This window comes from Vanessa tameamea, chromosome 5 (genome assembly GCF_037043105.1).
Source record: "Vanessa tameamea isolate UH-Manoa-2023 chromosome 5, ilVanTame1 primary haplotype, whole genome shotgun sequence".
In the NCBI taxonomy this organism is placed as follows: Eukaryota; Metazoa; Arthropoda; class Insecta; order Lepidoptera; family Nymphalidae; genus Vanessa; species Vanessa tameamea.
Window position 1 is genome coordinate 5,987,325 of NC_087313.1, and position 15,971 is coordinate 6,003,295.

Sequence of the window (15,971 nt, forward strand, 5' to 3'; positions counted from 1 at the left end):
GCGATAGTACATCTACTTGGCGCGGCGCAGGAAGGCGTAGGCGTTGGCGGCGGCGCGCGCGGCGGGCGCCAGCGCCGCGGCCAGCAGCGGCGCCGCGCCCGCCCACAGCAGCGGCGCCGGCATCTCCGCGCTCCACAGCATCGTCGCCTTCATTATTATTGTCGTCTTGAAATAACGGCACCGATTACGGACGTCGACCCGAGAGCTGCCTCAGCCGATATTCGTTGTTAAAATTAATCTCACCACCATGATGAAGGGGATAATCTGCCACTGAGTGCCGATCCTCGATGAGCATGCGTTCTCCTCTGTTGCGATGTTCATATCGGAAACGAAGTCATTGTTGCCGTACACGTACAGCAGCGCGACCAACTCTAACAGGCAGATGCAGGGCATTGCGACGCCAGACATTATCGCATCCACACTTTCGAGTAGCGCTACACCACCCTTCAATTGACATTACAGTTTATTGATTACAAATACTTATTGATACATTATATGAGATCTACTTTTAGTTTTTTTTACCGCTGTCTTACAGAAAAATGCATAAATAACTTTGTCTTCAAGTTAAACTAAGTGTAACGGAAAGGGTATACATGCATTTATTGTATGCAAATCAATCTTCAGAATTATCCCGATTATCCGAATCAAATAAAAGTGAGGGTATTCCGTATAATCGATTTCAAAGTCAAAATCAAATAATGATTCAAAAAATCAAATAATGTTTAAATTTTAATCAACTTTAATTATTATTATATCAGTTTAACGCTATTAAGCAATATAAAATACTTTCAACGCAATAAAGTGAGAGTAGGAGTGCTCGGGTTCGGTCTGAAGGCACAAATAAACTCGGCGTAACGTGTCTTTATGCGGTCAAACATACTAATGTTATTTATGGTTTATTTAAAAACCAGCGATGCGAGCGATTAACTATTAGTGAAACCTATATAGTATTATCTTTTACAGAATATCTTATTAATTCAATATTGTATTGAGTTCCCCGACAGCGTATGCGCCTGATTCATGACGACTACGATAAAACTTAAAAAATTATATAAATAATACTAAGGATATATATCCTTGAGCTTTACTTTAACAGGTTAAGTGAGAGAGTACTGAGCGACATAATTCTCAATTCGCACCCAGTACGCGCTAGTCTCAGTTTGACCCTCTTTCAAATAAAAAAATCTTACTGTTGTTGCAAAGAGAAGACTAAATCCCATGCAGGTCAAGATCGTTCCAGCCACCACAGCTTGTTCTGCAAATCTAGACACATAATTTAAAAATATATACTCGATGCAACTTTTTCGCCTTGCAATAAGTACTCATAACTATATAAGTAGTATGTATTGTTAAAACTCAAAAAAAAAAAAATAATAAAAAAATGATAACAATTTACGGGAATTGAATATTAAATTACAAATATTGTTCGCTACATTATACACTTATATCCATTAACGGCAATAAGCTAGTGTGTCGTTCAAGGCAGAGAGACAGGGTATGATTAGAGAGCAGGATATTATTAGCTTATTGGAGCAGCATAATATATAATATACATTTGAGTAAAACTTGTAACTTTAAATTCAATTAATTAATTTTTTAAATCCGCTAGTAAGTACTTACACTAATTTGACTTTATATTCAAATATTGTATGTAGTGCTGTTTTGACTAGAATAAATGCCACGCTCATGTATGAAAATGCAATCCCACTGAATATAAGTGCCGATCTGGATGAAATAAAATTTATAAATTAATGTATTTACGTCATTTGAATATAAGTATCATATTTAACATGAACTTAAAATAACTTACATGAAATGCGAATAGTTTTTGATCAATGTACACTTAGAGTACATAGGAATTATCCATAACGTACCTTAAAAGTTAAACCATATGTTATAAAATATGAAACTTATAAAACAATAAGTATTTTTTTAGAAGTGGTACATAAATATTAATAAATATTACTTTCCTGCATGGCGTAAACAGCTTTAGTATTAGGCTGTATACAATCGACTAGCGCACAGATCGCAGCTCCACCCGAATGAAGTGCAGTTAGTAAGAGTAAAAACCCACTATGCCATACGTTTTCGCCGTTTAGATGCGGATCGATATGACCCGAAGCTTAAATTTATAGTTTTATTAAAGAACGAATTATATTAAATTCAATATCATCGCATTGAACACCTACCATAATGGTTTAAACCCTTTCCGTGAATAATTTCCGATCCGACACTGGCTGAATGGATATAGAGAGAGACCTCCAAAGCGTCAGCTAAAGCCTATAACATTTATGGGTATTTTTAATATCTTTCGGGTCATATAAAATTATAAAACTGAACTTTTTTTCCTCCTTTAAAGACTAAATAGAATAAAAGCATGAGTACAATATACATTTTGTACACATATGCCTTAATAGCTCAACGACATATGGGTCCCCGAGCAATGTGAATGTTACAGGTTGGATTCTGACCCCTTGAATAATTTTTCTACCAAATCCTAATAAAAATACCATTTAACTAGAGAGGTACATTGGTACGCGGTACGGTTAAGTACCCTACTTATATATTGTTTCCCAATTCACACATTTTAATTACAAATCATCGAGAGACTACTAGCTTATATTTTGCAATCAACAATGGGGGAAAATATAAAAAAAAAATCTACGTACTGAAAGTACTTCTTTAGAACCCATCCTAAAAACTTTACGCCAGGCTTCAGGTGAGGTTACAAGTTTTATAACCGAAGTAAATAAAAGTAATGTCGCCCAAAACCACGGCACGATGACTAGCCAAGAATACATGTTATTCCAAATTAACTGTAAATTAAAATATTAACGTGCTTGTTTGTTTGTTCACAAAGATTACATTATGTCAATATATAATAATTCTAACCCTGCCGTGAGAAAGACGTTCCTTTATCAAAAGCGCCCATAAAACCCCCCACACTAAAACTAAACAAAACGATAACGGCATATTGAAATGGCCGAAATTGTAATCTTCACGGAATAAAACGACTTCCACACTAAAAAAAAAAACTAATTAAAATTATAAGAAAATTTGGATAAAAAAATATGATATGACAATATCACTTACTAAAAAAAGTTATAAGCTGGAGTGCTGTACAGAATCGGATAGCCTATCGAATATCTCTCATTGCACATTTCTATAGGTTGGAGGTAACGTCTTCGAGTAACATTATGCTTTGGTCTAAAGAGTATCACTAATTAGTAGTTCATTCAAGCTTCACAGTCAAAATCAACAACAAAACTATACAAGTCTACAAACCTTGTACCTATATAGTTAACTTTAAATAAGCAAACAGTAGGTCTGAATGTAATTAAAATAGAAATGCTTTAAATCATCTATTTTGTTCTTTATATTTAAACTACATGACTTGAAAGTATTTTCTACTATGTTTTATAATCAAAGCAAAGTAAATATTTTGCCTAGATTGTCAATGTCGTTATAAATTAATATATATATATATATATATTATAAAAATATGAAGTACCTTTTACGTAGGTTTTGGTCAGTTACATTTCTCCATGCAAAATCATACGTCCCAACTGTAACGTGTTCAGTTAAAAATTTTTCCTCAACAACTTCGCCAGTTTCCAACAAAAATCTAGACTAAAAACGTTACTAATTAATTCAAAATCTTATATTATAATTAATATTGTTTTAACAGGATGTTGATCCAATTACCTCCCTTAACATCATAAACGTAAGATTTTTCAAAATCGGGTCGTATGGTTTAAGATCAAAATCTCTGAAATAAGTTTACAATTATGTATTCAGTAATATAAATGTATAATATACAAGCGACTACTATTTAATCTTGTAAACAAAATTAAATGATTAATCAATACTTTCGACCAAACATTAATTTGATTTTGATTAAATTATAATTTAAGTAAATGCCAAATCATTTTTGTCTATGTAGTGTTCGATTGCAAATACATACAAACATTAGGTATTTTAGCCATTTAATGAAACTGCGACTTTGTTCTGTCTGGGACATTGATTAATATTCTATTATATTATAATCTATTTCAAAAACGTATACCTGCAAAATGTAAAAGGTAATTTAGAGTCAGAGACGGAATGCACGACGTAGATTGAGGCTATAGCAGCAATTGTGCTACAAAGAATTGCTCGCACTAAAGCATTGATACATATTGCTAAGCCGATACCTAACAAATGTATAAATAATTAAACATTAGAACACATGAATACATAAAGGGTCCACCTGGACAATTTTTTTATCTTTATTTCTAAGAAAACATAAAATACCTTCAAACATTGGCAGAATACGAAAAGCACGCCCGGGGCCACTAATACTCCACTGCCCGAGGTAAACTTCAAAATGTCGCGAAGGATTTGCAAGCAGCCCAGTCGCCATGATTAGAAATAACATAAATACAACTAAAAAACGTTACTCAGTTATAACATAGATTGCATTAAAAACGTGGGAAAAAACGAACAAAGCACAATAGGTGAAAAATAATACAAACAAAATCCTCCCGTGAGTACTGAAGCCGCAACTCGGCAATGCATAGTTAAAAAAGCGCCAAGAGCTAGCGAGCCAAGTCTTAAATTGCGACGACCCTGTATGCCTCGCTGAACACCGCCGCCTGAAGCGTTGTCCATTCCAGGAATATGGCTCGTTGACCAAACGACCGACCATTGACTTTGCTGATTATTAAAATTTTTAATGATTAATTTTAAAATGTTGACCCTATTGTACCTAACTTATGACGACGGACGCTGTGGTATTATTTCCAAAAAGAATAAATTCTATTCAGTAAAATAATCGTCTCTTATACTATTATACTAATACCATACTAAAATAATAAATTATTATACATAATCGTTACTAATAAATGAGGAGTCTTGTTCCCTGATTGAAAAATCTACTAAGCCTACTTAAAACATATAGCAGAAGATGTAGCGAGTTTTTAGGTTTAAATATTTGTAATGCTCGACTGAGATGCATGTCAATATAATTATATTTCATTGCAAATAATACTACATAATATTTAGATGAACTCACCGCATCTTTATTATCATACGTAAGTATAGTATCCATGGAATTTGGGTTTCGAGAAGCCATTGTACCTTTTAGAAATATAAATAAATTAAGCCAAAATCATAGTAATTTTTCTTCAAACGACGTAGCAATATTATATAAATTTCACATTGTCAGGGTATGGTGATTTACTTGATAACATATTCGTTCTGACAATGTAAGTGACATTGTCATGAATGAGAGAATCATTTTTGTGTCTTTGCACTAAAACAAATAAAAAGTATTCAAATAAACTTATCCAACTTCTTATAGTGCATTTTTATTGAAACATTTACCAATTTTTTAATTTGCAATTCTTCAGAGTCGATGATTAAGATGTTTGTAAAAAATAAAATCCCATAAAATAGTCATAAACAAATTTTATTTTTTATTTGTACAAATTTACATTTGATAACTTACGATATGAACAATATACTTAATTTAAACTACGTACTTATCTAATGCAGTCAGATTTATCGTTTCAACACTTCTTATTTTGCGATGAGAGGTGCATTTAAATGCTGTTATATAATAATAAAAACAGAAAATTTTAAACGAAAACAGCTCCGGCAGTCGCTTCACCCAAAGAGATCTGAGCGCGCAAGCGTCTCCGGCCGTGGGGGTTACAGGCTGAGCGCGGCGCGCGACAGCTCGCGCTACGTGGGCGGCGGCGCGGGCGCTTGCGGTGCCTCCTGCGGCAGCGTGAAGTTGATGAGTAGGTCTCGCACCGCCGGCCACAGGATGCACTCGCCGTGGCCCTGGTTGAATTCCGCGAACCTGCCCATTATGATTAGGTTAGGGAGTGGAATCTTAGAATTTGTTGCATATTTATTTTTTACAGACAAAACCTACCGCTTTAGTTGTAAATTGACTGCATTGAGATGCGGTTGCTGTGCGTCTCGTCGTTCGGCGATTTGCATCGCGTTCGACTGAACGTCGTACACCAACGGTAAGACGAGTTGTGTTTCGCCGCGCGTTAAACATATCTGGACGACGAGAACAAATGGTAAAGAGTTGGTTACATTAAAAAAAATACTTTTTTGTGTAGGTATGGCCTGCCGCCAGGTGACATAAAATTTGCTCCTATGATAATAATATCTTCTTGATGATATTATCTTCTTGCACTGCCAGCCTATCGTGCCTGGTCTAATTTCTATATATAAATCAATCAATGCAAGTATTATTTATTCAAGTAGGCTAATAAAAATAATTTGGGATCGTCATGTTAGTGTTGAATTAAATGTACAGCTACTACAGATTCGGAAAGTAGATTCTACCGAGAAGAAACGAAAGAAACACAACAACAACAATCTCAATTGTTACTCTTTTCTACTATTTTAATTACCGAGTTTGTCAATAATGTACAATTTAATTTATATAAGCTAAAATAGAATATACTTAATAAATTCGCAATCTAGGTAGCGTAGGAAATGTTTATTGCATAATGTTTTTAAATTTAAAAAAGTGACTATAGTATAATGGCACGTTCACGTATTTAAACAATAGACTTACAAAGAAGAGTATCTTGTGTTTAGCGAGCAGCACAGCGGGTTGGCCAGCTGGTACGATGAGCGGGCCGGCGGGCGGGATGCGAAGCACCCAGTGCAACGTCCATAGGGCGGGTGCGATGGGGGCCAGGTCGGCCCGCATAAGCGCCACAAGCGACGGCAGCGCCGCAGCCGGCGCGCCCCATGCTCGAGCCCAACCTTGCAGCGCTGTGGCGCGGTAGGGGGCTATTGCGACGCGTTGTTCGAAGAACTTCTCCATCACCTTTCACGACATCATTTAGATTGATTAATAAATACTAGACAGGAACGGTATTGAGACAGAAATTTACATCACAGAAGAAGTCTAATGCATTTCATTTAAGTCATTGTTGTTTAATATTTACCTTTCCAATATATTATTTAATAGCAAAAGTAAATGTAATAAAATGAAAATTCTTAATAAAAAGGTATACATTATTTTACCTGCAAATCATCGGCAGACCAGTTGTCCTTGACGTCGGCGAGTGGCGTGAGCTGCAGATGTAAGGACTGCATGTGTTGCGGGTGCAGAGCCACTCGCGCTGCCAGCCCCGCAGTGTCGCAGCGGAACGTCAGCGACGTCGCATCCGTCGAAACCATCGTTAACTACGCAAAATTTTTAGAACAACATAAAATCTATTGTTTGTCATATTATCAACTGATACGATGAACATACAATTATAAGATACTTGGTCATGGATATGTACGTACATAGTCCTCCTGGTGCACGAATCGCTGTAACGCGCGTTTCATGTAGACGCAGGCGAGGAAGCGCTGTAACGGCGCGAGTGGAGGCCCTGGAGGGGCGCCAGGCGGGGGCTCCGCGGGCGAGCACAGCGCCTCAAGCTTGCTCACCGCCAGCGGCGTGCCAGGCGTACCACCCCACGAGCGACCTGACAACCCACCCATGCCGCGGCTGCTCGTGGACGAGCTCGCCTGCGGACCTGAAGTAACAATGGACGTGCAACGACTTCTTTATTATTTTTCAAAGTGGTTAGGTTACTTGTAAACGAATTTAATTACAACTATGGTCACGTCGAATTAGCTACACGTACCTTATTCCTGCCCACACGAGCGGGTGAAGTTGCTGGCGAAAACTAGTAAGTATTCAAAATTTATATAAAAACTGGTGACCCACCCTTGTGCTCCATATGATGTCGAGGCGATGGGTGATGCCCCGGCGACGGGCGCGGTAAGGAAGGCGAAGCGGGCCACGTGGTGAAGGGCGACGTGGGCGGCGGGTGCGGCGAGGCAACGGGCGCCAGCGGGGAGGGTGCGAGGGGCGAGGCGGGCGAGGCCGACACACCGGCGCCGCCGCCGCCCGCCCCTCCCGCCGCGCCGCCCCCTCCCGCGCCACTCGCTGCGCCCGGGGGAGACGTCAAGTTGAAAGAACCACCTCCCATCTATATTCACAAATAATTTCATATTTAAATATAGCAGTCAAAATATGAAGTAACATTGATGATTATCTCTTCATTGTTTTTGTACTGACTTAAATGGCGAGATGCAAACCTGGTTAATCAATTCTTCAAGACAGTAGTTTTCAATGTCTACGTATATATACATACATAGATTTCCTGACCGAACATCGATATTTAATAAATTTTTGAGCTCTCCGATCTCAAAAAGAGTAAGAGCTAGCATACAAGGTCAAAGGATAAAAAATATCTATGAGGTATTTCAATTAAATCATTACAATAATTTGTATACTTGAAATTCATTTCCGACATCTGCTAAATGTGTTGTATTAATATAATAGCCCAAACCTGATGTGCAGGCGAAGCTGGGTGCGGTGTGACGGGTGCCGAATGTGGAGTATGAGGCTGCGGGGGAGTCAGAGGAGCATTGAATCGAAGTCCGCCTGTTAAAATGAAAAACAATATACAATTTTATAATATTATCCACAATATATTCATAAAAATAGTTTCAGAAATAAAATAATTACCTGGCGGCATCGGTGACATAGGTGACGGCGGATTGTCATCTTCTGCCAATAATCTCGCGCTGATATTGTCGTCGACGTATCGTGACAAGAAAGTCTTACGGAATAAAAAAAGTGTTTATATTATATACGCATTAATAAGAACACATTTAAGCTGCGGTAATCCGACGAACGTTTTGCAAGGCGGTGTCGGAGGATCGAATTAACGGAGTAATGCCACCCCCTCGTAGCCTGGAACTTTTTTCGAGGTGTAACTTGTATTCCGCCAAAATTACATAGCTCTTATGTCGGGAATATTGTATGTAATATTATGGGCATGTCGGATTAAAGGGGTTCTAAATTATACTGGAGCCGAATTACCGCGGGACAACTGTATTATAATAAGAAAGTAAGTTGTTAAAAAGTACCTTTAGTCCATGTGCTGGGGCAAACTCGTCAACGACTGGACTTCTATCGAATTTCGAATATGAGCCATCGCGTATCGTCACCATGTTCCCACCGCGGATACCCACTTCGATGGAGTAAGCGCCGGCGTATATAATGCGAATCTGAAACGGCGAACATTTTTATATTATTTAAATAATAAATAATCCATTACATTTATTTCATACATTCATTAAAAACATAACAAGTCTTTCAAACAACCAAAGTCGAAAAAATATTTAAAATTGCCTGCTTGCCCCAATATATCGAGACACGAACATCGTCAAATATATGAGTGTACTCAAGTCGTCATTAAATGGTAACAACCAAAGCGCCAGCGATATCTAAGCAGCTTTGAAAACAAACCTCGTAATACATTTTAAGTAAATTTAACGCACTTAGCTATTTATAAGTTATTATAATATTTCTGACGACTTTGGTTGTATGAACATCATTGATCACTTTAGATTTTTCTATGCTTAGTAATCTTTCAGTTACTTTATATATGACGCTGACTTTACCTTATAGTCGGATGAAATAGTTTATTACTTGCAATTTTTTTTAGCAATCAATAAAAATATTTGATGTGCATGTCTTTAAACAGTAAATATTTATTATATATAACTATTTTTCAACCACAATCAATAACAAAAAAAAATAGAAGTCGAAATAATCGATTTGTGTTAAGTATAAGCAACAGCAGCCCAAACCTTTCGCCAGGAGTGTGCCAGCAACGTGAAGGTGGGCGTGGGCATGAGGGTGCGCACGTGGTGCAGCCCCAGCTGCGGCAGCGCCGGCAGGCGGCCCAGCGCCAGCAGCGGCGCGTACGTCTCGCGCAGCACCACGCCCAGCGACATCAGGTCTTTGTGCCTGTATATTATGTCTCCACCCATTAGTATGCAATCGATTTATACATAACATATAACAGTAAATAGAAGCCAACAGATAGTTCAATGGCAATGGCAAATGGCATGGTTTTAATAAAAATAGTTTCATTTAAATACTTCCTGACAATTCAGTGTTATAAATAATTTAAAATACTTTATATTAGGTTGTTAATCGTATTTAGGCGTTGATATTAAACAAATTTAAGTTATCTAAAAAGATAACTTAAAGTTAAGGCATCAATTTTATTTTGTTCTTGTACCATTAACAACATTCCACTGAATTCAGATTCAGACGATGCGATGTGCGAAATGTTAGTGGTGAAGAGTGGCGTGCGAGCGGTACCAGTTGAGGTAGTGGTCGAGGTGGTGGTGCAGCAGGTGGTGCGCGTTGGCGGCGGGCTGGTGCGCGGGCGTGGCCACGGTGTAGCGCTGCGCCGCCGCGCTCCACTGCAGCACGGCCGTGGCGCGCTGCGCGGGCCCGAAGCCCAGCACCAGCGAGCGGTACGTGTACGAGCGGATACACACGCCCTGCCACAGCGACTCGCGCTCTGCAAGCGAAGCGCAATAAAATCGCAATACAATCGCAATACTCGCACTACGATAAAAACTTATTGGGCTTTTCTGTAAATATAGTAGAAGCAAGTAGCGGCCTGAGTAGGAAATGATCAGGATTTCTCTCGTGCCGCAGAAATCACGTAAAGGTGTGTCCTGTGCTGATGTCTCCCTCTGGTCGGTTAGGTTTGCCTGGACGAAAAGTCAAGACTGTGGGAATGACAGAATATAGTGCGCACCTGAGCGGTTATGCACAAAAATCGAGACTATGGATAATTATTATCCATTATAGCTGTCAAAACAACCGCCGCGTTGAAATTCTTAAAAATATATATCATTTCACTTATTGATAATGTTTAAAATGTTCGTTACATATTGTGCAATCCCATTTGGGTGGGTACCACGCATTCATATAAATAGGGCTTTTTACAAGTCTATTTGTTAAATGATCTACTAAATAAACGATTTAAACTCTTAAATATGAGATGGAATTTGTGAAGCAATGAAAGTTTATTGGGTGGTCATGTAAGAAAATTATGTTACAGGATATTGATATGCATAATCTTCTCTAAACATGATAGGCAGTGATATACGTAAACATTGTAGTGACACCTAACATAAAATTCAGTACATAATATACAAAATATATATAATACATATTTTGTATATTAATGTAATAATCATAATCGAATACATTTAAACTAAAGTAAACAAATACGAATCATCTCAACAAACCTTGACTTGGTCTGAGCATAAAATCGTATAGAAGTGTATGAAGATGTACTATGGCGGCCCAATCGGCAAGGAACGCGTCCGCCGTCCTGCCGGCGTCAGTCCCGAGCTCGTACTGTAGATACACACAACGTCGTTCTCCTACAAGGAAACGAATCATAAAAAAAAATTTTTAGTTCTTGAATTGAACAAATTTTACTTTATTTATCTAAATTAATATTATATATTATAAAAGATTGTGTTCCGTGCACCATCCTTTACTACCTTGCTCTTTAGGGTTAGGCGTGGGCACGGGCGAGCCGTGGAACACGATCTCCGCGGTCCACACGCGAGCCTGGTTCTTGGTGGTGAGTCGCACGGTGGCGGCCAGCAGGCGCGCGCGCAGCGCCGCCGCCGCGCCCTCGCCGGCGCCCTCGGGCCGCGGCAGCGCCACGATGCGCATGCCCAGCGCCGAGCCCGACCACTCCGCCTGCACGCCGCCGTGCGTCACGCCGCGCGCTGCCAGCTGGAGAGGAGCAACGTCTTACGCATATGCCAACTTTTTTTTATACTATTAGATTGTACGCTATTCGATTACCTCTTGTGCGATATTCACGAACGGCACCCGCTCGTCGGCAGCGGCGACGACGTGCGCCAGCTCGGGCAGGAAGTACGCGGGTTGACGGACCCGCACGTTGCGATTATTGGCCGCTGATAATTTGCGTTTTCCCGGTTGCATACCTAATACGCGTGAATACGATTATAATCAAATCAAATCAAAATATACTTTATTAAAGTAAGCTTTTACAAGCACTTTTGAATCGTCATTTAACAAACTATTTAAAGTAAAGCTACCACCGGTTCGGAATGTAGATTCTACCGAGAAGAACCGGCAAGAAACTCAGTAGTAACTCTTTTTCAACATCTAAAAAAACAGTCATGTTAGTTAAATACAATTATATATGTATGTTATGTCTCCTGCCTGGAAGTCAACAAGCATTAACTATACGCTTTTTTATCATAAATATAATCTTGTATCGAATAATATGCCCTATTTACCAATGTATTTTTTACAATTGACTTGAATTTATGAAACGGCAAAGTTAAATATGTCTGGTTAATAGTTTCGATATCACATGTCACAAATTGATAACAATTAATTGAATAAAAAGAGTACTTTAAACTCACCCAGTGTATCTAGAGGAGTGAAGGGGCCGTGTGTTAGTGTGAAAGTGTCGAGCTCGACAAGCGAATGCAGCCTCAGAAAGGCACGAGAAGTCGCCGGTGTGGCTGAGCTGGCAGAGACCTGAAATATATAGTATATTTCTTAACAGTTATATAGAAATAAACTGAAACAAAATGATCTTTGTTAAAACGCCATTTAGCCGATTTAACAGAGATTTTGTCACCATGCTCAATAATACTTTGTACATTTGAATTAGCTATGAGTTTTCGAAGTAATGAAATCACACCTCGTCCTCGCACTCGTCGGGCGTGCAGCGCCGCGCGCCGGCCAGGTGGAAGGCCAGCGCCACACTGCATGCGCTGCCGCTGTTGCTGCTGGAGCTGGTGGTCGCCGTGCCACCCGCGGCCACTTCCTTCATCTCTACCACCTGAGACGATACCGCATATATAAATACAGAGGGATGAAAATAATATTTTCGTTTTCTAAATAGATAGGGTTGTAAACAATTTATTTATGACGATTAATATTTAGAAAACTTACTAATATGTGATCAGTGTGTCTATGTAGCGTGACGTATAGACGATCAGGCGATAGCTTGTTTAGCGGATGATCAGGACCATGAAGAAAAGGCAAGTGTTCACACACGCTCGCCGGTAAGTGCTGTAGCGTCTTCTCACACCGACGCGCCACTAACCAAAACCTAAAACATTTGTGTGTATTTTATTGAAAATGCTCCTTTTTCACATTTCAGATACTCAAAAGAGAAGTACTATATAAGTCCTTAGGTAATCGTACCTGAGATGTGTTAATAGATTTCGAACCAGCGTGCGGTCGGCGATGGTGAGCGCATTGGCCAGCTCGGGCATGCGCGGCGTGGCGGGGTAGGCGGGCACGCGTGCGCGCAGCCGCCCGCCGTGCGCGCCCACCGAGACCAGCAGCTGCTCCGCGCGCAGGCACGGCCACACCACGGAGCACGCGAGCACGCACGGCCAGCCACCGACACTGCACTCCACCTGCGCCGCACGCGAGAAAATATTGGAGTCGTTTATAAACAAATGGGGGAGTTATATACACGATTGGTGGGTGGTGTGGGTCAATGAACAACGCATAAGTAGATACTTATCACTAAGGTTGAATACTGTATCGCCATCGGTTCTCGTCATCTATTTCGTAAATAAAAATGAAACTTAGTCCAACTCACTCCTAAGTCATTGAGCAGAACTTTGAGGTCGTTGAGTCGCTGCCGGGAGCGAACGTGCACAGTGTGCGCCAGCAGGCGCTCCATGGACGGTGCGTGCGGCGTGAGCGCACTGGCCACACGCTCGCCGCCCGCCAGTGCCGGAACGTGCCACACGCACAGAGAGTCGGCCTCGGCGCCCACTATCAGCCGGTAGCCCAGCTCACAGCCCAGTTCCCTGCGCACACAGCAACATTCCATTTGATCTATTTACTTCATTTTACTTGGGAGAGCTACAAAATTGATGACGACGCTTTAAGTGCTTTCTGAAGCAATGTATTGTGTGGCAGTGTTTGCTAACTTCCCAATTTCGAACTACTACTGTAAACTTTATTAGCCCAATGCGGTGTTAGGGTCTCGAGGTCAGTCGTATCATATGCTAGCAAGTAAATCAACAGGGATTGTTTCTATTAAATATAACAATTACTTGCCTCCAATATGAAACTTGTAATTTCTGCCCAGGTATATATCTGTCCACTTGCAGATGTCGGGCTAAACGATCGCGACAAAGCCTGAGAGTCTGTGTATACAATAATTCCAATGAGAGAGAACGACAGAAGTAGCGAAGAGCTGTTAGTGCTCCACCAAGACCAGCAGCTGCTAATCTTGCTTGTGCAACACCCCGAAGCCAATTTAGTTGGGAACTATGCACTAAGGATTTGCCCTCTGCAAACAATTCATAGACACTTGCATGAATAACAAAAGTATTTTGTTTTTATTTCATTATTTCTAAAAAAAATACAATGAAGTTTACCTCCAGTTTCATTATCTTGTATTAGTATAGCTATATCTAATAATCGCCAAGGTAAATTAGGTGTATCACCCATGACTGTTAAAGATACACTAAATTCTTGACCAACAGAAAAAGTGGCCCTCCCATTCTCTACCTGTTAAAAATTTCAAAAATAGAGTTTACACATGAGTCTTAACAAACTATCCATAAAAAGTTTTTATATTATATTTTATTTTCTTCACCTTTAAGTTTCTGATATCACTTGGTAATGATGCTGTAGTGAGACGCTGCCGAACAACATGGGCAAGTGCACGCAAAGTAGTACGACGTTCACCAGGTGTAAGTGATGGTGGGGGCACAAGTCTCTCACGTATAACAGCAGGCAAACGGCTATATGTGCCTAGAGTCAACACCTCTACAGCGGCTGCCATGTGGAAAGTAGGCAATCTAGAAATTTGTTTTTCATTTGTAATATAACAATTGTTTAAAATATAAAAAATACCAATATAACAATCTTAATAAACTGTACATAAAAAGTATCAAAATTTATTTTGGTAGGTCTAATTCATGATTTCTATCAGATTCAAATATAGCCTTCAAATACAGCTACTGAAATTTCAACAATTAGTTCTTATAAGTCTTGCACAAAAATACCAAGTCTATATTAATCTCAAATAATTACTCAATTTATTTGGCAGATATTATTTTATATAAATGTAAGAATGTAAGGATCATATCAAATTTTAAATTAACTCACTTTTACTAAGTGTATTCATTTATATTTTTAGTAATGAAACATTGAAAATAAATATTCATTGATGAATATGTTTTTACTTCAATATCAAAATAGTAAAATATTGTATTTAGAATGTAAAAATTAGTTTCAAACCTCGCATGAACCAATGTCTCTCTAGCCACACGAGCTAAAACATCTGCAGTTTCTACAAAAAGTAGTGCTTGTTTATCCAAGAAAGCCATTATGTGTGCAGATCTGTCCACTTTTGTAGCACTGCTAGCCCATTTAACGAGTGCTAATAATCGCACAAATAGTTGCCTGGTTCTAGCACTAAACTTATATATCTCAATCTTGCGTTCCATATCAGTTTTACGAGGTAGTCTAAAATTAAAATTAATTATTTATTTAGTTTTACGCTCGTCAGAAGAAAACTATAAGCATTGTTATATATTTTATGAATGAACAAGTTATAAATGTAACAATTTGAATATAAATTGATTGCAAACATAAATATTACACAAAATTGTTTTTTATACCCCATGGTTTTTATTTATTATACTTACAATTCAGCCAACACTGTGAGTTCATCATAAGTTCTTTGAACTATAAAATCAATTAATAAACCAAGAGAAATTGATCCACTTCTAGGTCCTCCACCCTCAGTCCCTTGGTTGCATCCTTCAATCGCTACTGGTACCATGATTGCGGACAATCAAGAACAAAATACCGTCTCAAACATAAGCCATAACTGATTAATTGACAAATTCGCAAGTTCCAACAATATTTTTAGGTAGTTGTATGAGGTGACGAATGAAATAAACTTATACTGAACTTATTCTGAATTTTTGTATCCACTATTAAGAAATTGAAATTAATTGGTTTATTTTATAAATGTCTCAATTATGTTTTTTACATATCTGCACTTAAAAACTTTCTTTGATTATAATTGTCGACGAACGTCGCCAATACC

The 15,971-nt window shown here is 38.9% G+C and overlaps 2 protein-coding genes across 2 annotated transcripts; both read right to left on the reverse strand.

The window, feature by feature from the left end:
- Positions 1–12: 12 nt before the first annotated feature.
- LOC113392602 (uncharacterized) lies at positions 13–5,163 on the reverse strand. Its single transcript, XM_026629101.2, has 16 exons — positions 5,054–5,163; positions 4,515–4,695; positions 4,294–4,425; positions 4,067–4,193; positions 3,706–3,769; positions 3,512–3,630; positions 3,094–3,207; positions 2,893–3,022; positions 2,670–2,816; positions 2,190–2,280; positions 1,967–2,122; positions 1,811–1,874; positions 1,621–1,725; positions 1,191–1,263; positions 244–444; positions 13–165 (listed from the first exon to the last, which is right to left on the reverse strand). The coding sequence occupies exons 1-16, from the start codon at positions 5,111–5,113 to the stop codon at positions 13–15; spliced, it is 1,917 nt and encodes a 638-aa protein (XP_026484886.2). The 5' UTR covers positions 5,114–5,163.
- A 267-nt stretch (positions 5,164–5,430) lies between these two features.
- On the reverse strand, positions 5,431–15,955 carry LOC113392688 (mediator of RNA polymerase II transcription subunit 14). The gene is made up of 24 exons (XM_026629232.2): positions 15,565–15,955; positions 15,155–15,382; positions 14,508–14,712; positions 14,287–14,419; positions 13,964–14,198; positions 13,497–13,710; positions 13,091–13,308; positions 12,836–12,995; positions 12,582–12,722; positions 12,298–12,415; positions 11,708–11,850; positions 11,395–11,635; positions 11,134–11,271; positions 10,190–10,394; positions 9,670–9,829; positions 8,944–9,084; positions 8,540–8,633; positions 8,361–8,455; positions 7,733–7,997; positions 7,306–7,538; positions 7,039–7,200; positions 6,581–6,838; positions 5,921–6,054; positions 5,431–5,845 (listed from the first exon to the last, which is right to left on the reverse strand). The coding sequence occupies exons 1-24, from the start codon at positions 15,699–15,701 to the stop codon at positions 5,725–5,727; spliced, it is 4,179 nt and encodes a 1,392-aa protein (XP_026485017.1). The 5' UTR covers positions 15,702–15,955; the 3' UTR covers positions 5,431–5,724.
- Positions 15,956–15,971: the final 16 nt, after the last annotated feature.